This window comes from Anabas testudineus, chromosome 13 (genome assembly GCF_900324465.2).
Source record: "Anabas testudineus chromosome 13, fAnaTes1.2, whole genome shotgun sequence".
NCBI classification, from domain to species: Eukaryota; Metazoa; Chordata; class Actinopteri; order Anabantiformes; family Anabantidae; genus Anabas; species Anabas testudineus.
In genome coordinates, this window is record NC_046622.1 from 20,744,879 (window position 1) to 20,767,718 (window position 22,840).

Below are 22,840 nucleotides of genomic sequence, written 5' to 3' on the forward strand. Positions count from 1 at the left end.
ATTTCTAACTAATCATCCACTCCTATCTAAGAGTTTTTGCAGCTGAATATCAGAACTGCCTCCACCTCTGTCGCTAGCTATAGTAGAAAAGCATTAGTGAACCCGAGCGCACCCGTCTACAAGCCAGTACCTCTGCAGGAACAGTTTTTAAAACATTGTGTGCTGCAGTGTTTCAGGACTGAACACTTGTGATGCCTTCAATTTAATGTAATGGAAAAGCTGCATCATCTTTGAATAATTCATCATTAAATCATAATTAATCGTTTCAGGTACGAGCCTCTTTATTAAGGTGGTTCTAAACGTTATTCAAGTGTCAGTTTTAAATAGGGATCTGGGGAACACAAGGTTTATTTACACTGTACCACATTTTATTCATTAAACCATGTAATTGCAGAGTGTTGTGACTAATAGCATTTAATGATCCGACAGCCATCATTCAGGATGTTTGAAAGTGTGTGCAGGTTTCTGTATGTTTCAAAAACATTCATTTGAAAAGTTACTCTGTCATCATGTGCCCCCCCCCCCCACCCCCCACCCACCATCCCATTATTAATATAATGACCCAGTTTTGTCCTCCCTTTCTCGTCTTGCCTTCATCTGTTTACGAGCAGTAATTAGCTTCCTCTCTGTGCTTTTCCCGCTCCCCGTCCGCACTACAGCAATGATATGAAGTGAAATATGGAGAGATAACAAGCGCTCTGCTTTCTTCACTGTAACAGGACCACAATGGAGAAGTGTGATGCAGATGCTTCAGACTGGGTATATTTCAATGCATAAACTTCTTTCTTTAACCATTTAAAAACATAAACTGTGGAGCCATCATCCGTCCACTGATTTGTTCTTACCTTGATGAGTATCTTGCCCTTCAGGCTGTTAGGACTGGGTAACGTTATGGATTCTCTCCTCAGTGCATCTCCCACGTCCAGTTTGTCTGCAAAGATTTCTCGCAGGTACTGTGCAATCTTCTTCTGCTGCTGGATGCTACAGTGGTTCTCTATAGACAGAATAACTGGAAACCTAAAGATAAAAACAAAGAACACAATATAGACACTCACATTTCAAGCTGTACTTCCATTTCTCACTCTCCAGTCAACAGAACAGAGAGGAATTCAAAATGATAAAAATACAGCACCTCTGGGGCATGGTGTGTGCATGTGTGTATGTGCATGTGTGTGTGTGTGTGTGTGTGTGTGTGTCTTCATTTAGAAAATTGTGAAATATCTGTGGACACACAGCAGCACAGCTCAAATGTCAGGTTTGTCAGACTGACAGCTCTCCCTCAGGGGACACAGCCCCGCTCTCACCTCCAGCTCTGATCCTGAAAACACACACTGACGTGAGCACACACACACACACACACACACAGTTGAATACACAAACTGGTCCTCTGCCAAAGACAAAAAAAGAGACAACAGAAAGAGTGACGCCCAGAGTCGTTTCATTTCAAGTGTACAGACAGTGACAACCCGGAGCTCCTCACAGGTGAAACAGTTAGGCAGCTCAATGAATTGTGTAATGTGTGTGCGTGTGTGTGTGTGTGTGTGTGTGTGTGTGTGTGTGTGTGTGTGTGTGCGCGTGATATGGGGGAGCGCAGACACTCGCCGGGGGCCATTAATCATATTAACAGGTGGCACTGATGATAAAATATCAGCTGACTGCAAAAGGTGAGAGCAGCAGAGAGACAGAGACGAGAAAGAGAAAGATACGGCACGGGACAGTCAATTTGTTCATTTGTTCTCGATGTCAGCAGCATTACAGATTACTATTTAATTAGCTATGGGTTTATGAGAAGGTGCAGGTATTTTTTAATCAGTGGGCATGAACATTTCCCTTCCAGAAAGTACAGTGACTATATGGTTTTATTTTAATTCAAAGATCCACAACACAGCTGAACTCAGTAGAAAAAGATTAAATAACTTTACTGACTGAACAACTGATGAACATTATAAAAAGGGCTACAGCTATCATTAATAATTAGTGTGTTTTTTAAAGATTACATGAATCATTTGACGAACAAAAGCACGAGATTCACACAATAAAGAAGGATTTTTCCTTTAACACCTGATAAATAAGAAGTTAGTTAATAGGTTGCATAGCTTTTCTGCTGATCAAATAATTATCATTTCAGCACTAACTTGTAGCATAATACAATAAACTTTAAAGTAAATACATGGAAATGAACCCAGGTTTAGTAAAAGGAGGTTAAGTCAACAGACATAGCAGGTAGCCACTGGATTAAAAAGGCTTTTTATGAGCATTTCCCATCCAAAATGTAAGAAGGTTTGATTGAATGTGTTAATTTGTCTCTCCAGCTGTGTCTTTTTGTCTGTGTCCTGCTTTTCTATTTTACTGCTACCCAAATGTGTTTTTATGGAGAACACAACTTCAGCTGGTTCACATTTTCTGTTACCTTAATGAGGACATGCTGACTATTCATTTAAACAGTCAGATGCAAACACATTGATGCTGAACATATCTACACAATGGGCACCACCAGAACGTCAGACGGATCAAATCCACAAAAATTTGAATAGTCTTGCATTTAGACATCCAGTGTTCCCAGTTCGAGTCTGTCTGGGAACCTTAGCAGCACGGCATAGCTCCGTCTCTACTCCTATGTTTCCTCTCTGTCTCTCTGCTACTATCAAATAAAAGCACAACGCCCAAAAGGGAGCAGATTGTTTTAAAGAGACAAACCAGTTAAAGAGTAGATAACCAACTTAACCTAATGTTCGTGAAAGTTGTGACAAGCTTCAGCCAAATGAAGTCCCAGTTATTTTTAAATCCTAAATAAACTGAACCTTCGCCAACACTGACTATAGCTTTGAATAAAATTAATCATTTTATAAAACAGCTGCTGTCATCGTACTTAGCTGCAGTCCATGTCACTTGGTTTGAGCCAACGTGGCAGGAGGAAGCTGCATCATTCACCACTTTGTTGGGGTATTGTTGGACCCAGCAGAGACAAACTGTGGCTCCTCGGGGAGCCGGAGGAAACGCTGCTGTGCAGATGGCTCAGTAATAGGTGCTAATTGCTGCCAGAATCACAGTGTTTTCCGAAAAACACAAACCTGGCTGTCTAAATGTTGAGACTCTGCTGTTAAACCTTGCAGGGAAAACCTTCCATCAAATTTATAGATATTTCATTAGAACTGTGCGAGGAAAGACTGGTCTTATGAGGGGAATCTACAGTCGTTCTGCAGCTTTTAAAATTAACACGCAACAGTGTTTTGTGATGATATTGCAGAATATCTCCTCCCATAGTGGACCATAAAGCAACACAATTAAACAGCAGAGGAAAAAAAAGCAATCAATAACACAACTATGCATTTCTTCACAGATGTTGTGTTGATTTTTGTTTGTTTGTCCTGAAGCTGTTATTTGTGCTACAGAATGTCAACCATCAAGTAACCGCGTTCCAGTCTGATTGATATCTGCAACAGCATTTCTATTTGGCATTCAAAGCCAATTTTATCCTACTACAATACCTATGGGATAATGGAAGTGACTACTTACCATAAAATGTCACACACACACACACACACACACACACACTGTACTAAAGGGAGCTTCGACTCACTGGTTATTTATGAAGGCATATTTATTGATGGTCTCTATGACAGACTTGAATGGTATCTTGGAGGTCAGAGTGTAGCCGTGTTGGACCATGGGCTCTCCATCAGGACCGTCCCAACAGTCGACTGCAGGGGAAAATAAAAAGATGACAAGGTGCATGAATATGGAAACCGTTCATGTGGTCCTCTCCTGAGGAAACACGGCGTCATGCACTGTTTTCAGTCTGTGAACACAGCATTTAGACAGAGCCTTTCAGTCCGACTTGTCACAGCTTTTATCCTCAGCTAGTTCACATTCTTCGAACAAATGCTGGTGTTAATTGATTCCGGCACATGGAACAGTGTGAATAAAAGTGATGTTAATACACTATGGCATGTGCAGGATTGTGCTTGGTTTTCAGTTGTTGCTGCATCAGTGAGTCTGTTTCAAATTACCACACATAAAAGTAGCAAAATGAGTGTTACGGGTCTAATTTTAAAAACAATAACATTAAAAAACATTCATAAAAGTTCCCGGCAGCACTATTCACGGAATAGTGAAAGAGATAGTCAGACAGATAGTTTTCAGATGCTTACCTTCCACACAGCGGCAGCCGGACTGCAGGACCCAGGCGTACATGTCTGTCTTGGAATGGGAGAGAAGCTGGTCCCCAGTCAGGTACGTGTTGTGAGAGGAGGCGATGAAGTAGTTACTCAGAGGTTGATCCATGTCTTGATTCACCTCGTGGTGCAAAGGGTTGAAAATGTCACATGTCGGACTGCGCATGAAACTTGTAAAACCTGAAAACAAATAGTAGCACTGATCAGTGCACTGCAGAGTTCAGCTTAGGTTTAGTGAGGACATTTGCTTTTAGCTTTTGTTAGTTAGGTTTCATGCACATGGTGATGCTTGTTGAGCTGAGTTTCTCGTGATCCTTGTAATACAGGTTTTCATTAAATTCTGTACAGTCATTACATAATATTACAATTCAGAGAGCGATCTCCTGTCTGAGCCACCAGCAAGACGAGGTGTTCAGCTCTAATCTCACGGATTAGCACAAACTACTGCTGAGTAGAAAATCTTAGCATGATAACACATTAAACTAACATCACGACCATGGAAAACACCTGAACATGAACATGTCAGCTGTGTGTAACAGAGCGGCAGATTGTTGGTCCTGCTATTTACCATGCAGCCCTCTGATACTGAAGACTGAAGTCCCAGAGGTCATTTAAAAACAGATATTCCTTTAACTTTTGCACTGATCAGACATCAGATCCACTAAAAGCAGCATTTCAACATCCGTTCATAAAAGAATGGCACGCTGTAACACTGAAACCTTTCTATTTGCCAGCTACCAGATCATATCATAGCTGACGGCCTCTGACAGTGACATCTACAGTATCACTTCATCAGCAGGTTGATACCTCCAGGACAATACCAAAGGATGACAGGAGAGCACGTTCCACTGGTCGTCAAACCTCACAGATTGAATCAACAGCTATAGGCAGTTATATTTTTTTTTAGTTGGTGCAGCATGAAGAGGAGTGAGAGGGAAGAAAGTGTCCTTTTATCCAAGTAGGAGGGATAAAAATGAGGCAGGAATACCAAGAGCGGGAGAAATCGGTAATAAGCAAGACAGCGGTTATAGGAAAAAGGAGGAAGACAGTTAATGTGGAAAAGCAGACGGTGGAAAAAATGGGAAAACGTTACATAATATAGGAATATATATATATATGAGGAAGGTTTTTGCTATGGAAACTCAGTGATCAGACCGGACATGCAATCTTGTCATGGTATATTAGCAGCTGAATCCAGATTTTAACAGTACGCTGTGTGACATGAATATTTATATATATTACCAAGACGTATTATGTCATCAGATATAAAGACGCCAAATTCTGTAGGTAACAGTCATCAGAGTGTTAAAAGCTGTTAGGAAAAATCTGCTTAGTTCATTTTATGTCACATCTGGGCACAATACATCTTTAAACACACACATTTCTGGCCTGCAGGGAGGGCATCAAGCATACTGGTGTGATCAGCCAGACACACACAGTGTTAGCCTTCATGCCTCCGACAACAAGATTAGTCTCACCCCTCCCCCTCCTTCTCTCATCTCTGCCCACACTCGCCCCTCTCATTTCTGTCACACTCTCATTTTCTCTTTCCCTCCGCCCTCATTCTGACTTCCCAATTTTCTCACTCCAGCTAACCTTCTCAATCCTCACTCCTTCTTCCCCCTTCAGTAACACGTGACGTTACTTGAAATGACACTCGGGGACGAACCCTCGCCAAGAACAAATTCAAAAACAGCTAAGTCTACGTGTTCGTGCTCATTGTCAGGATTTAAAGTTTTAAGATTTGTATGGTGATGAAATTATTCCATTTTAAGTCAAATGTAATTGAAATTATTTACATTTTAATTTAATTTCAAAAGTGCCCCAGTGTTATTTTGTTACAAGCAAATAAATAAATGACCCACGGTTTGGATTCATTTCGTTTGAAGCTATTTTATACCTTACTTTTGCAGAAGTCACATATCTTTCTCTAAGTCTGAGCAGAGACACTGATGCACAATGGTTTTGATCCTATGGTGGGCAGTGGATCAGCATGGTGTACAGCAGAACCTGCATTTCTTTACATTTAGTTGAATGCTTTTATGCAAATCAATTTTTTACTATTATATTATTAGTATTATAAAAGACACCTACTTTAATACTGATGCTGAATTTGAAACGGGGGGGGGGGGGGGGGGGTTAAAGAAAGTCTGGAAAAGCACAAAATGGGGAAAAAAAGAATTAGAAGATTTAGGGAGGTGAAAATGACGTCCAAGAAGACGGAGAAGGTGAGAAAATTACCTTCAATCCCCATAACGCCGTTTTGTTTATTTTCATCAGACACCTCAAACTTGTCAATGATTTCTGCAACATACTCTGGAGTCACATTGGTCATCTGCAGAGAAGACAAGACAAACAACAAGCAAACGAAATGTGAGGACTCTGTTTAAAATAGTGTAAATAACAACAGCAATGATTTACTACAAGACTAAAAGTTTAATGTGTCAGAACAATTTCTCATTGAGGTAATTAATCTGTGTTGTTATTGAGTTCATCGTCAGCCACGTCAAAAACAAGCAGCCCTGTCAGAGAACAGCATTAATGCCGAGCGTGGCAGGCTGGAGACGATAAATACAGCTTAATGAAAAATGACACCACGATGGAGAGAGAGAGAATAAGAAGGTGTCAGAAACACAATTGAAAAGGAAGAAAGAGCAAAGAAAAACTGTATAAAACAAGAGAAGGTCTCCCATGAGGCAAACCAATGTTGGGTGTAATAGATCGGCTTAGTGGAGCAGATTCCTCTGGGCAGACAGCTGAGACGGAGGCAGTTACACGTTACACTAAAGAGAGGGCGGCGAGGAACGCAGTCCATCTCTCCTTCATGGCTGGATCTCAAATGGGAAAGGTCGACTGGAGCGAAGTAGTTAGGACACCTCATCAGCATTTTATTGGCTCCGACTGCAGAGCAGCGCGACCTCTCACCTTCTGCTCGTTGCGCAGGAAGTTGGCCAGCTCCTCCACTGTCAGGTGGTCCTTCCTGTCACTGTACGCCATCATCAGCAGGAACAGGTCCCGCCTCAGAGACATCATCTTGTAGAAGACAGAGAACTCCTCGTACGTCAGCGTGCCCTGCTGGTCGTCTGTGTCGGCTTCCTGTGAGGGTGAACAAGTCACATGTTATCAGTGATATTGACATCTATTTATTACAAAAAAAACAAAAAAAAAAAGTACAACACAGACACGTGGCTGCAAGTGAAAAAGAGTTTTACAGGGGAATCTGACTCAAACCTCACTAGATTTAAGATTTATAAAAATCTATCTAACTAAGTGAAGGTAGGAGTGCTCTGTCACTGTGTGTACTGCATAACTGCAATGTCCACGTAAAGAACAGCCATTAGCCATGATCAGCCATTAACTCCACCTGGTTGTGGTGCACAGGAACATTTGTATGCTGGTCATTAATATACATATAGGGCCGCACAGTGTCAGCTTGATGAGAGTGCCCGTGTTGACCCCTGTCCATTAGCAGGTGGACACCTGAACCAAACCCGATAGAGAAGCCAAAAGTCTGCTTCATTTAATGGGGAGGTGAGATTGAGTCAAACACAACCTACACGTTTAGCCAAACACACGTGTATGTGTTTAAACTGTATGTTAAATTGGTGCCTTTCACTCCCAGCATGGATACAAGGATGGGCTCATTGTCTGGTGCTGGTGCTGTGAGGTGACATTTAGGTTTTTCTTCTTTAGTTCTTCCCTCCACTGAACATCTACTGCACCTTCTGATGTTATACAGAAATGCAACCCTGCTCTCTTTTTGAATACTGAGTGCTACGTGCAGCTTGATTCCACATCGCCGCCTCGCTGCACACAAGATTTCTTCCGAGCTTCAAATGGGTCTGCCATCGTGCCTATAGACCTCATAGCATCAACTGGACGATGAAAGCTTAGTAGACCAGGAAGAAGAATTGACGGCACTCGAAGGTTAGAGCAAAAAAAAACAAAAATGCAGCTGTGTCAGACTGAATGACTTAAGTGAAGCATGATGGAAATTCAGCTGTACTGTCAGACTCTGATATCAGTATTAACTGCAGGTAGTCTACATCAGCCACCCTGCCAACATAACTGTCAGCTGTAAAGTTGTGTACAGGGGAACATACTATCTTTCTTTCTTCGGTCTCTCTTTATGTTTCTCATCCCTTCATGCAGGTACAAACACAAATTCACACCAGCAAGCACATATAATGAACCAGTCTTTATGACACTAACACGTTACATCTCCCAGCTACTTCTCCTCTCTGTGCGTGTTGCCCGAGGACGTTCACATGGCTCGCTCTATCCTGCCACCTCGTTCCGCCAGCTCGCTCGGATCCTGCGTCTCGTATTACCTGCATCTCATGGGGGCCTGTTCGACTCCACACTGAGTCTAATAATACCAGCTAATGCCTCCATCGCACTCCCATAATGAGCTCGCTGTGGGCACTGGGGAGTCGATCACAGGAAGAATCTGCAGACAACCGGCAGGATAAATCGCTGCGATGGACTTTATCAGGAATCCACGGACAGACAAAAAAAAAAAAAAAAAAAAAAGGTTCAGGGTATTTTAAGCAACTGCACCAGCTCTTCAGGTGGTAATGCTTCTGTCTGCCAATGATTCAGTGGAAAGACATAAATTAATCAAGTTTTCTATTTAATCTAAACCCAGAGAATGAAGTGATTTCCAGTGTGAAATTACAGCTCAGCCCACTATGAAGGGATAAAACCTTCAAATTCACTGTCTGCGTTACTGAACTGCTGGCAGCCGAGAAGGCCAGGCTTTAGAGAACCGCTTTGTTTGGATATTTTTATCATATCACCAAGTTTCATTAAAATACAAACTGCATGACATTTTTCAATTCCAACTTTTAAAATCAGCTTTAAACCCTCAGACCCTTCAACGGCCAACAACGATTGGCTGTTGTCGCTGGGTTCTCACAAGACCCGAAGAGAAGGCAAACAGGACAATCTGTTTTCAGCTTCTTGTGAGTTTAAAACTGTTATTTCACATGACAGATTTCTGCGTTTGAGTTTTAATTTGAGCTCTTCTCACTCGGTTTGGAATAATGTAACCTCAGTGGCAGACGAGGTACTCATGTCATCCACTCAAGTCAAAGTAGAAATACTGCTACACATAAAAATCACAAATTCAAATTGTTATGAATTTAAAAGTATTGGCTCAATATGACCTAAAGTAACTACAGCGGAGTAATGGAAAATTCAAGTTCAGTAGAAATACAACACCTAAGTCTTAATATGACACCTGGGTTGATGTCACCATCAAACCACACAGTCCTGAGTATGTGTTCAATTCTTCATTAATTATAACTAAAGGACCAATTTGTTTCTAAAGTTTAACTTAGTACTTAATACCTTATTAGTCATATTTAATATTTAAACCTCAAAAACACACACACAGTAAGCCAGCCTGACCTATAATGGTCTCAACTGTTTGTATTGCATGAATAATATAACATACAGGACTCTGAGACCAGCGTTTGGCAGATCAGTCTGTTTTTTTATTTTTTATTTTTTGCTTTAACTTCCCATCAGTGTTTTTCTCATGCCTGCCTTGCAATTATCTTAATCCATTGTGGCTACTATCTGACTGCTTTGATGGTGGTAATGGGTGTATTTTTTATCTTTGATGAAGTTACAATTGTTTTTGCCTTGGTCCTAGCAGGAGTGTGTGTTCGCACACATACACACACACACACACACACACACACACACACACAGACACCTGCTTCTCAATGTGGTCATTTTTCAACCAAAACACAGATAACCAAATGTTCTCAACACATTTCAAATTTGGCCAACGCACCCTAGTCCAAATTAATTAAAGCACAAACACATTCTCCATCTGTATAATTAACTTTCCAATTAAGCCGGTTGTCCATAATCAACCAAACTCCCTAGAACAAAGGCAAATTAGCATTTCTATATTAAACATTTGCATGTCAATAGACAACAAAACAAGAAAAGGAAAAGGTGAGAAACGGAAGCATAACTGTCTCCAACACTGCACGCTATAACTCACCTTAGGAAAAAAAGCCAGCAGATAATATTTGTGGATTTCTGACATTATTCGATGTGACTTGTGTTTTAAAAATTGAAGCAGGCCTCCTCTTGCACTACATCAGCCTCTTCCCCTGAAAGTGTTTCTCCCGCTTGTGCACATTTGAAAGATTTCTAACACCCTTATTTGAATTACACAAATGCACGTAAAAATAAAAAATGTAGCAGCTGCATGACGTCAACAATCCTTAATATTTATAGATATTTCATGCGCTGTGTTGCCTTCAGGGCACTGGGCAGGATTTCAGTTTCAAATTAATTGAAATGGCAATAGATTCTGACCTGAAACATTTGCTTGACCTTCCTGCGGGGCAGGTTCACGTTCAGCTTGTGGAGAAGCTGGTAAATCTCTTCGATGTTCAGCAGACCGTCTCCGTTCTTATCAGCCTCTTCAAACGTCTGCTTCATCCACGTATCACACACACATTAAGGAAATTGAGGCAGCTGTTGAGTGTGTATGTACAGTACAGATTGTTTGTGGATGAAGTCTGAGCACCTGATGACTACAGTAAATTTGGGACTGGTATTTTGGAAAGATCCACATTTTTATAACAAAGATGTGTTTGATCGACCAAACAAAGCATTAATTTCTCCCCTGCCAGCTCCAGCAGTGCTGCACATTCTGCACTTCTTCTGAGAGTTTATATGATGACTACTGTTAGCTATAGTGTTTTTGTGTTATGATCACTCCTCAACAACGCACCTGACAACGGTGATATACTGTATGTGAATCCCTGTTTAAAGGATATTGGTCGTGTGTCCGCTGGCGTTTGGCCAGCGAGTCCTCGTCGCTGATCCCGGCCATCAGGTAGCGCAGGCCAGTTATCCAGGTTCTGGCTTCTTCTGAATTTGACGTCACCAGGTCAAGGGACTCCATGTGGTTTCCATGGTACACGGTGAAACAGCAGGCTGGGTCGAAGCTGCCATCTGCGTGCCGATGGAAGATGTCGGACTGACCGCCCTCTGTCACTTTGTACAGCGAATCAATGGTGACTGAGGAAGTGGAAAGAAAAAGAGTATTAGCTTATTAAGTAAACTGCACATTAATGATTTCCTTCTCAGCTCAACACTGAAATAAAAATCAAAAACCTATTAAAAACACAATCATGATCCACGGCACTGGGTGACATGTTCCTTCATTAGCATGAAGATCAATTCTGCATACATCATCATGCTGCTGCAAATATATATAAAAATATCTGGAAGAGTAGGCGCATGAAAATAGACGACCAGAAAATCTGGGTTTAGGGGTTGGCAGAGAAAAAGTTGAACTGTGTCCCTAGTTGTGCACAACAACAGGAGGAACGGAGCAGCCACAATAACCAGTCACATGCTAAATGTAATATAAAAAAGAGAAAACACCAAAAACCGGCAGTGATTTTTGACACTAGCAGCACGAAAGCTCCATTTTTCTTCCACATGTAAAAATAAAGAAACTCCTGTATTGATGTGTATCGTGGTCTAGTGTCATGGGGGAATAAACTCAGCTGTCTTTGATACTGTGCAGTAAACAATGTCCTGTTCTACATATTTACGCATATGCTCCATCTGTCTCCTTAGGTTGCTCCTTCTGTTTACAAGATGGCTCTCGTGCAGGTTAAATGTGGCTCATCAAATTAAAACCGTTCAATATTGGCCCTCGTCAATGCGGTAATGTGCTTTCCTCACAACAATGAACCTTTATGTTATGTTGAATTAATTGATGAACTAATAAATGATATGATAATTAAATTTAATTAACTGCCTTCGTACCCACCCCAAAATATATTTAGTCATAATCCATTCCCATATTATCCATGTGCATTTCCCCATTCCACTCTGCTCTCTCATCCCTTTACATAATCTCATCTCTGAAATTCTACTATGACTGAAAGTAACAATATGGCAGCCTTATTTTGATCCTGCACCGACTCTAGCGCACACATTTTCTCTCACACACACACATTCAAGGAATGAAATGTGCAGCTGTTGTCTGTGTTTCCCTTAATCACGTCAGTGGAGAGGATGTAAGAGACTTATCTAATACTGGAAATCTACTGTTCAGTATGTACACACACACACACTCTTTTATAGACAGATTCATACACAGACGTATGCTTCAGTGGACTGATACATAAAACCTGTAAAAAGCCACAATGATGCTTTGAGGGGGCTATGAAATAGATAATGATAATCCCCTCAAAGCCAGAGCAGCGCAGCCGACTCAGATGTTCAAAATTCAACTTCCATTCTAAGAGAAAGAGACAGATTTCTGCCACAAAAAAGGACAAAGTCACAATCTGTTAACCACCTAATTATTATCATTATGTAGCATAAAGAATAATTCCTGTTCATTGTTATATAACCTGAGAGTTGGGAACTAAAAGTGAGTAGAGGTGGCCAAAACAGACTTAAGTACTTTGTCTGATGACAACATTGCAGTTTTAAAGTTTGTAACCACTTAGAATTTCTGTGTAAATATTCCTAAAAAATTCAGGATCTAAACCGTATTCACGTATTCATTTATTAATTCCCAAAAATAATATTTTGGTTTGATGTTGATTATCAATCAATCAATTCAGCTGAGGTGGAAATTAGAGTGAAGTGTTTCAATCAATTGGATGAAAATCAGGTGTTAATCAGAGCAGCGGGAGATAGTTCCAGAAAAAAGGGGGTCACACCACTTACTGATGGCTACATGGGTTTGTTTACTTCTGCCACACAAAAGTATTTAAGACTGGATTATTTTCCACGATATATAAATGATTCTGTGTTATTCTGATGTCTTTTTTCATAGAATCTAGCTTTTCAACTTGCATGGTTGTTTTATTTCTGTAGAAACTGAGAAAATTGCCACTATGAAATTAGTTGCCATGATTTGAAGTTACATAAAACTTCAGACAAACAGACAGTTAATGATAAACAGAGTTATACTTTAATGTTAATTAACTGTAGCAGCATCTGAGAAAGATCAGCACTAAGATGGTGGCCTGAAGCAAATGTATGTACAGTTAGGTACTGTTGTACCTTCACGTATAAGCAGATGTGTGTGTGTGTGTGTGTGTGTGTGTGTGTGTGTGTGTGTTTGTGTGTGTGTGTGTGTGTGTGTGTGTGCATGCACACTCACTCTTGGCCTTCTCACTCTTGCGTGAGGGCTTCCAGCGGATGCAGGAGCGATGCTCATCCAGGTAGAAGAGTCTTACCAGTCCTTTGGATCCCGCCTTCAGCTTTACCATCTGTGTCCCGGACTGCATCACACTCATGCATCGCTCCACTGCAGATAAAACAAACACGCACAAACACAAATACCGGGGTCAGACGAGCACTATATTAAGACACAAAGGAAACAGGTGTCTCACTTTCTTTGTCTTTTCTCAGGAAGGAGTGTCACAGCGTCGCACAATTAGGCAGCAGCTGAGTCCAAACAGCAACAGAGACGCTACTGTGTGAGCACACAGGGCTGCTTTTCTGTCACCCCCTTGGCCTGCTCCTGAAAGCAACTCAGAGAAGGAAGAGAAGTCTAATAGAGGAAGACAGAGCTAATCTGTGTCTCTCAGTCTCAGTTTCACATGTGTACAGAGAGCCTGCAGTCTCTGAAGAAAGAAGATTCCAGCATCATGCTGACGCAGGTGGAAACTATGACCAGGCTGCTCCAGCAACGCACTGCGAGATATGACAACCTGCAGTGAAGTTTGCCAAAACACTGATTTATGTACTTTCGTTGTCAAATATCACTCCCAAAGCAAACATTCCCACTGTGTTGGAGGGGGTTCACAGGTTTGAAAAATGGCATTTTTAAAAGTTCAAAAGCAAAATCTGCGTCCCATCTGTTCTGTGTTAAGTTAAGTCTTCTTCAGCACATCACAAAGACTCTCAATGGGGTTAAGGTCTGGACTCTGTGGTGGACAGTGCATGTGTGAAAATGATGCGTCATACTCTCTGAATCACTCTTTCACTAGTTGAGCCTGATGAATCCTGTTTGCATTGCAATCTTAGAATATTCCCCTGACATCAGGGAAGAAAAAAAATCTTTGATGGAATAACCTGGTCATCCAGTATTCAGGTAGTCAGCTGCATCTATTAGGGTTAAATAAGTTGCTGAAAAATAATCATCCATGCAGTAATTATTCAGTGGGAGGGTCTTACCTATTAGTTTAGTTAAATCCAATTAGTTAAAATTAGCTTAATTTCTTTTGTAGAATCTAATTAGTGGATCATCGAGCTGCACCGACACAGACTTTGGCACTCACGTGCTGATTGCAAACCAGCGATTAACATTTTGACACTGTCCACACACTGACAGCCATATTCACCGTCTAACCCTCCAATGCAACGTTGTAGCTTCAGTTTCAGAGAAAAGTCCATTTCTGGCAGTGATCTATAGGTGAAAGTTCAAGAAGACTCTTGAAAAGAGCAGAGGGAGAGAGTGAAGGTAATGGCTAAGAGCTCAGAGGAGGAGAACAGAGGGGCTGAAATGATGGTGAGAAGTGACTCTGTGTTTGATTGCTTGACTGGCTGGAACTGCCCAGCACTGAGGAAGGATAAAAGACACAACTTCAAAACTTTTTACTTTTTGAGACAGCAGGTGGCAGAGATACAGACGGGGATGACAGCAGAGAGACAGCGAGATTTCCATCCTCATTAGTGGAGCGGGTGCATGCACGCCCGAGCTTGTGTGGCTGAGTATGTGTGTTTGGCTGCGTGTGTGTGTGCACATGTGTTTTCATGCATGCACTGCATCTATGTTTACATACATCAGTATAAAGACCATAATTTGTCTTTACAGTAAATAGCAGTAAAGTGCTTCACGGTAAGTCCTGGTTAAGACAGCAAACGTTTCCAAATGCGTGACAGATGAGACACACGAGGAAGCTTTAGCTGTGATGTAGTCAAGTGTCCACAAACAACAATATTTCACTATTTGAGTCGGTTTTTACATGAAATTACATCCTGCTGTTTACTGGAGCTAACACTGTGACAGCAAAAGTGCTTTAGTAAAACTGGCAGCTTTACAGCCTCTGCTATGCAGCTACAAAGAGTTCAGGGTTTTCTTAAAGACACTTCAGTTGGTCTGATGCTTGTCAGTATGGAGGCTGGAGCTACGTCCTCCAGACCGAAGGACGTATTACTAGTGAAATTCTTTATCAGTGCTGATGAATAAAAAGCTGCACTGAAAGATGGAAAATGACGTGACATGGCTTGTTTCTTCTAATATCTCCTTTTTTTATGCAAACAGAGCAGACGCCTTTATAATCCACAAACCTTTTAGGACAATATGGCATTCCCCCCAGGATCTGTATCTATCCATTATCCTAACTACTTGTCCTCTAAAGGGTCACAGGGGTGCTGAAACCCATCCCAGCTGTAATTGAGCAAAAGGCCACTCTATCACAGGGCCAACAAACAGAGACAGACGAACATTCACACCTATGTCTTTGGTCAGTGGGAGGAAGCTGGAGAGAACTCAAGCAGACATGAGGAAAACATGCAAACTCCACCTAGAGAGGCACCCGGCTGACTTGTGAGGCACAAGTGCTAACCACTACAACACGGTGCAGCCTCTAGAATTACATATTACATTAATTTATCAGTTGTTTCTTCAGCACCTTAATATTCCTCTTAGAGGCCAAGATATCTGGAGGTCAACAGCAGTTGGATTCTACATGTGCCATGAAGCATCTTAATAGTGTCTCTTTATCAGACCCTCTCTGCCAAATGCTAAACCTGGATTCTCAGTTTGTACCACAGTTAAAAAGTGTCTCTAATATAAATAATATTGACAACATCACCAAGTTTCTCAGTGGTTTCACTTCTTCACAGGCAGAAGAAGACTCCCCATAGAAAATTGGATGGACAGCCTTCAAAACACAACATTAGATGCATTTGCAATGTGTGTGTGTGCTCATAAATAACTGATATAGATTTATGTTGTTAAACTGATGTCTTACATACAGAACACCAGGCCAGACAGCAGCTAGAGGTCATGGGAGGTTTAAGATAGTTGCAGCAACTATTCAGTGTGTGCAATCCTAAACTGCCGAGACGTGAGGTGAAAACCACATGGAATTACTCACCTCTTTGAAAACGAACCCAAAATCAATGAGCGTCATCTATAACAAACAGCTTAAGATGTCACAAGCAGAGAGAGAAAGGAAGCAGCATGCACAAACAGACATGCACACAAGCCTGTTTCCCTAATATGGAGGTTCCTTAATCAAATAATATCTATAATATTTAAAAATTGAATATTGTCCTTTAATCGACCCAATGTGGCTGCCACCCGCCAGTAAATAATAATAATAATAATAATAATAATAATAATAAATAATAATGTATACTTTCTAAGTGGAAAAGATAAGAAGAACATCAAAGTTAAATATTAATGCGATTAAGAATTTGTTACTGCGAAGGTCTAGTTATGATATGAACTGTGACTGGGAATTCTTTCTATGATAATTGACCAAAACAATCAAATCAAAATGTGAACAACATGCATAAAAAAAACAAAGCAAAAAGGTAATCGATAGAATCAATAATCTCAACCATTCATACATCTCTTTTAACAATATCCTGTGTTTTAGTGCGTCAAGTCTTATTTTCTTCATACATTTAAAACCATGTTAGAAAAGAAGCACACACTAAAGCTCTGCTGATGGGGCCAAATGAATCAAGGTCTTTAGGATTTAAAACTACAGACTACAACAGTCTATTAGTCCTTTGCAAAAAGTATAAAACGTTCTACAGCTGCAGGACATTTGTAATCTTCCTCTCTGTAGTAAAATACACAGATGCTCTTATACACACAAATATAAAAATGGATTTTCTGAGACAATAATCTTCAAAGACAGATAAAGTCAAACCTCTTATGAAACCAAAACATATATTTAAGCATATGTACCAGAACACTGAGTGAGCAGAGTGCTTGATAACGGGCTCTCTGTCCTGAGGATAGGCTTAGCAATCACAGAAATGTTGCTCTTGATATTCCCCTGAGTTGAAGATGCTCACTCCGGGGGGGGGGGGGGGGCAGTATTAAACGCAACAGCACATGAACATAACAATGTGTATTATATGGATGGCAAGTCTTGAATGTATTTCACCTGGTCATGTGAAAACTGGAGGACTCCAATAAGCACTGTTTGCTACAGTTTTCAGCCGTTCAGGATTATGAGGAGGTCTTTTCTCATTCCCAACGACTGATAGATCTGGAAAGATGAGGTTTTATCTGAGCTCAGTGGGCTACAAAGGTCACCTTTTACAATGTAGTATAGCTTCTATGTTTGAATTAAGTACAAAGGATTACGGATGTAAACATCTGACATGACGAGTGCTGCAAAAAGCCAGTGTACACATACAGTAAAGCTGTTTTTAAGCACACTGTCTCATTATGTCACATGTATCTGTGTAACGTTTGTTCAGTGCAGTGCCATCAGCATCGTTAATTAGTATCTTTATACTATATGATACCGAACCACCGAACTGTGTTGTTGTTTCACGTCCCAGCCTTTTTTCTATTAGGGAGCAGGTTTTATTTCTATGTGCCTTTCACACATTGTCCTGACAACCCCTTTTTTCTAATACAGTATTTATTATTCTATTTTATCCTCAATTATACTCTTTTAAGTACACGCTCTTGGCCTCCACTAGAAGAAAGGATGTCAGTGTGAATATGTGCACAGGATTTACACAGACACTCATTAACCTCAGCCTGAAGAGACAGCGGTGTTCACCTGCTAAATAGCACTGAAACGGATTACTTACCTTGTTCACTGCTGCCGTTATATAACCGGAACTCAAAGGTGTTTTAATGAATGTGCTGCCTCGTGACATCAGTGGCATTATGCTAATTTCAGGGTATGATAATTGTTTATAATTCTAGGCTTTCTTTTGTTAAACTCCCTGACGTGACTCGAGTTGAGGACACAGAATACGTACTGTTTCCCAGTTAAGGTATCCATTTAAGTGATTCTCACTTAGTCGTGTGATCGAGCCGTGTGATGAACCACATGGAAAAGTGGAGAAAAGCGGGAAAACAGCACGAGTCAGCACCAGCACAGTGTCCTCCCACTGTCTATCTGTAGTTTCCTCTCAGGTGTTTGGTGCACTGCGTCTTGAACGATCTAAAAGGCGCTCTGGATGTAAATAACAGACTTCTAAAAATAGATCCGAAGCTATTACATAATATTACGTCCTCCTCTTTTGGTGCCATTCCAGCTGGTGATGCCCTAGGCAACCTCCAATGTAAAAGAAAAAAACCTGCACTCATATATCACAGTTTAACATTGACGGTATTGAAAGCAGCCGCCTATTTAGAGATCTAGCAAATACAGAGCAGCTTAAGCACTTATTTAGAGTTGAGTGTCCAACAAGTCCAACAGTCAGTATTGTTTTAGTTCAGCAGCTTCAAAACCAGATGGGATGACATGATACAATAGCACCCTGGGGAGAAGGTCACAGTTTGGTGTGTCTGCAGTTGATGATGTCGGACAATAGACAATGGTGTCTCCCCTGGTTCTTGGAGATGATAAGGGACATTTTATCATTTCTGTGTATCATAAACAATCAAAAACACATTTCTTCTGTGGTGCTACACTAACCCTAACCACCAGTAACACTACAGAACAGTAGTTAGGATCTTAATATTAAACACTATGATGCCTTCCGTATACTATACTTAGCATTAAGTTAACATAAGTTCCAAGTTTACCACATGGTAGTCATTAATACAAACTCGTATCTGCTCATAACGCATGAGCAAGCACTTCAATTAGTTTAGTGAGAACTCTTCAGAGCTGTAGAAAGTACTGAGAGACTGATGGCACAGAGAGACTCTGGAAAAAAGAATTAATCAGAAAATGTAAAGTAGGCCGCGCTGCATTATTTATCTTCCACTCAGCTCTGAAAATCCACAGCTTCATTAACAATGGAATTCAATGGGGGTCACTGTCAAATGTGGGTTTACTGTAGTATTGATCTTCTGCTCCAGTTCTTCTTCTGGGTCTGCGATCCCACAATGTTTCAGGCTTCAAAATCCATGAATCAGACTAAACAAGCCTTCAGCAACACTTCTCCAGAGCTCGGATATGTAACACCGTAAATCAAGCCCAAAGTGAATCCACACTATTCACAGCCACTGGGGAGCACACGCCCATTCTCCCACAATTCTCTTGCAGTATAAATATGTAAAAGTGTTTTTTTCCGAGAGGTAATTGCATATATTTTACAAAGAAAAAATCCAAAAGCAATTTTCATCGGCAGCTCTCCAGAGATGGAGGATCGACAAGTACAGGGATCCATTCATGTTTGTTTATTCCACACTCCTGCTTCTCCTCTAGTCCAGCGTCTATCCCTGTTGTTCCTCTGACATATCTACAGGAGTTTTTCATCAGCACTACAAGAGCCATGAAGTGTTAACCTGCACTCTTAGTTAGGCTGAACAGCCCAGGAGAAGAGGTAGAGGTTGACGTCTGCCTGGGAAAGTGGAGCGGAGCGGCCTCGTAATCAAAGATGAGAACTAAGGTAAGTGGCTCTCGAAAAGACCAGAGGGGGCTGAAGCTAACGGTCGATGCCCTTCGCATCTGAACTCCCATCCCTTGTCTCTTTTTCCCTCAAGTGTCGATGCTCGAACCATCTAAGCACAAGGATTTGAATTTACAGTTTAGCCTAAATGTCCTTTTCCACTATCTCCCCACAATACCCTTGAGTTGCCAAGCTTTACAATTTGCTGCCTGTGGCTCGAGCACCTTTGCAGGAAAAGATTAAAAAAGACAACATCAAACAAATGCAGAGCATCTTTGTGTTTCTCTCTATATTTGACCCCTGCTCTTCTGCGTCCTTTTATTTTAAGGGAAATAGAATCTAAGTGTGTGTGTGTGTGTCTTCGCTGGCGTGCGTCGCGCCTGCACGTACGAGCGTGTGCACAAGTAAATCCTCATGATCTCTGTCGGCACAGAGCACAGAGAGCAGATCAAAGCTTTGTCTTGCCACAGAGGCCCAGGCAATTCAAACAAATTTTAATGGGGTAGGCGACAGAAACGCCTCAGTGACAACCTGGTGAACAAAGGCTGTCCTCACTCAGATCCACAGTATTAAGATCAGGTCGGGACGACAAACCACTTTAACACAGAACATCTGGTTTCACACTACCGCAGGTCTCACCAACATCATTTACAATCTTCACTGTTATTTTAAATCTTAATTTTCCTCTCCGTCATCTCTGTAGCCTCATTTCCTAATCGGTTAGGGCTGATATTACAATTCCTGGACAGCTCTGCAGGAGACTTCTGTTCAGACGTGGTCCGAGGGTGATGACTGGCAAGGACCACAGTCCAAGGAGTTATCATAATTTATTCATAACTACAAGAATTCATATTCAGCAGCATCTGCTTAATCCTTTATGCACTATTCATGTGACATAAGGCAGCACCACCCAAGCTATCCGAGCTAGTTTGACTGTTGAACGACGACCAAATCAAACCAAATTTAAACTGAATGGCGGCGCCGCATTGTAATCTTTCACTTCCTGTTGGGTTTGGCCTGTTTAACTTTTATGACCTGAAGGTTTGTTTCGTGTGCTGAAGTTTAATCAAGATGCGATTCAGTTTTGCTCGACTGACTGACCACGGGAAAAAAAAAAAGAATGACATTTGCACATAATTATGGCTATGACGAGCGGTACGACACACAGAAATCAGCACGCAGACAAGACACGTCTTCTCTTGCGTGTAATGAGCAGCAGCTCATTAAGACAAGCTTTCTGCAGGTTCAAAGTTATGGTAGCAGAAAGTGAGCAATTCTATCAGCCTGGGGGATATTCTGATACATAAACATGAGCTCCTGCTCTTTTCCTGTGCTATGAATAGCACCAGCAAGCAATATGTTCAATATGCAATCTGTTTGTCAACGTGCGCCCGGTCTATCCAGCACAACAACAAAAATGAGATCTGTTGGGGTTTTTTTGTCAATCTATGTGTAAAAGCCGGAAAATGTGGTGGAAGATAAGACTCTCACTTATGTTTATTAGTGTTAATGGGGTTTCTAGAGAGGCACATTGATCTACAGCGCTGAAACTCAAACACATCCGGACATGTGAACTTACCGGGCTGTGTAATCCTGCATTTCTGTGGCACAGCCACGGTGCCACCAATGTGGTAGACGTTACGCGCCAGCAGAGCCGCTACAGTCAAAACAGCAGACCTCTCGGCGGGACCGTTGATGAAGGCCGATCGTACTTTGTGAGCAGATATGGCACCTGGACCAAAAAGCGAGGAACATATCTCCTCCATTTCTGTCTGAGCGAAGTCAGGAGCCAGTAGGAGTCGGCCTCGGCTTGGTCCGAGTGCGCGACAAAGTCTGTCTCACCTGTAGCTAAGCACTGAAAAACTCTTACATCAGACTGGCTTCAGACAGCAGGCTCCCACACTCGAAACAACAAGCAGGAACCTCAAAACTCCTGCTCTTCATCTTCCTCTGCACTGTCCTCTAATCTGTGGCAGCACCTTCATCTGACAGCCTTCTCTCTATGAAAACACACACACACACACATTTCCACCTCTCTCCTGATCATCTGTTCTCCTCTCCCACCTCCTTCTCTTCCCATCCACCTCTCTCTGATGTGTGCAGGTCTCTCAAAACAGCAGCTGTGTCAGTCTGGCTGCCAACATGCCTACCTAGATGCACGGATCTAAATTCATTGTTTTGCAGCTCGTGGAGTGAATGGCAGGGGAGGAGGAGCGCGCGGCAGATGTGTGTGTGTGTCTGAGCATAATGTCGGCCGAGTTCATGAGAGTCAGCCAGTGGGGATAAGAGCGATGATATAACATTCATGATAATGCACTACCTAAAATAAGATTTAATGGCCTGGCATGTGTGATGTGTGGGCCTGGGTGAATGTGCTACAGGCAGAGTCCCCGACCACACATCTGCCCAGCTTGTACTAAATGCTCTTTTCCCTGTGGAGTGTCTGCTTCACCTTTAACTGTGTGTACTGAAATTTTCATGTGCTTTACGGGATGATCTAGTGCTATAAGCCACAGTGTAGAGGAGTCCTGGAGTAAACCCCATACAACAGCCCCCTGTTAATAACAGAAGGGAAGTCAAATGTGTGTATCAATATTTTTACCAACTCAGATCTTCTCTCGTCTGTACTATGGTGTCTCTAAGTAAACGCATGTCAGTTTAGAGAGAACCAGGCTGAAACTATAAGCTAAAAATAAAAAAGTGAAGATCCTCCTCCGTGTCATGTCCGTGTCTGACTTCCCCCACAATGTTACATCCCAATCCCATGTCCATGTTCTGTCTGTCAGTCCACGTGCTCCACGATGGACTGTAAATGTCCTTTAGTTCCCTGTGAACTACATCTCGCCAGCCTACCTGACTCCTGTTTATGCTTGTCTGTTACCTCGTGTGCTACCTGTGACTGGACTGTCAGCACCTGCCATTCTGTCTGTACGTGTCTGCTCTTTGGTTTTTGTGTTTTCTGTTGCTTCCGAACATAAATGTGACAGAGTCGCTGAATTCTCAACACTAGAAAGGCGCTGGGGGATTTCAAACTCTGCTTGACTGTCCAACAAGCACTTTCTTTAAAGCTTGCTGACACCTCTAAAGGTCAGGGCTGGTAACATGTTTTA

At 41.7% G+C, this 22,840-nt stretch overlaps 1 protein-coding gene across 1 annotated transcript in view; it reads right to left on the reverse strand.

Annotated features, from left to right (window-relative positions):
* The window catches only part of plch1 (phospholipase C, eta 1), a 47,420-nt gene that overhangs the window by 16,684 nt on the left and 7,896 nt on the right, over nt 1-22,840 (reverse strand). Inside the window, exons 2-9 of the mRNA XM_026364403.1 lie at nt 13,339-13,485; nt 10,982-11,225; nt 10,515-10,644; nt 7,101-7,271; nt 6,417-6,510; nt 4,152-4,355; nt 3,581-3,701; nt 846-1,017 (exon numbers count right to left, since the gene is read on the reverse strand). Of these exons, the coding sequence (XP_026220188.1) occupies nt 846-1,017; nt 3,581-3,701; nt 4,152-4,355; nt 6,417-6,510; nt 7,101-7,271; nt 10,515-10,644; nt 10,982-11,225; nt 13,339-13,485 (1,283 nt within the window). The remainder of the gene's footprint in view (nt 1-845; nt 1,018-3,580; nt 3,702-4,151; nt 4,356-6,416; nt 6,511-7,100; nt 7,272-10,514; nt 10,645-10,981; nt 11,226-13,338; nt 13,486-22,840) is intronic.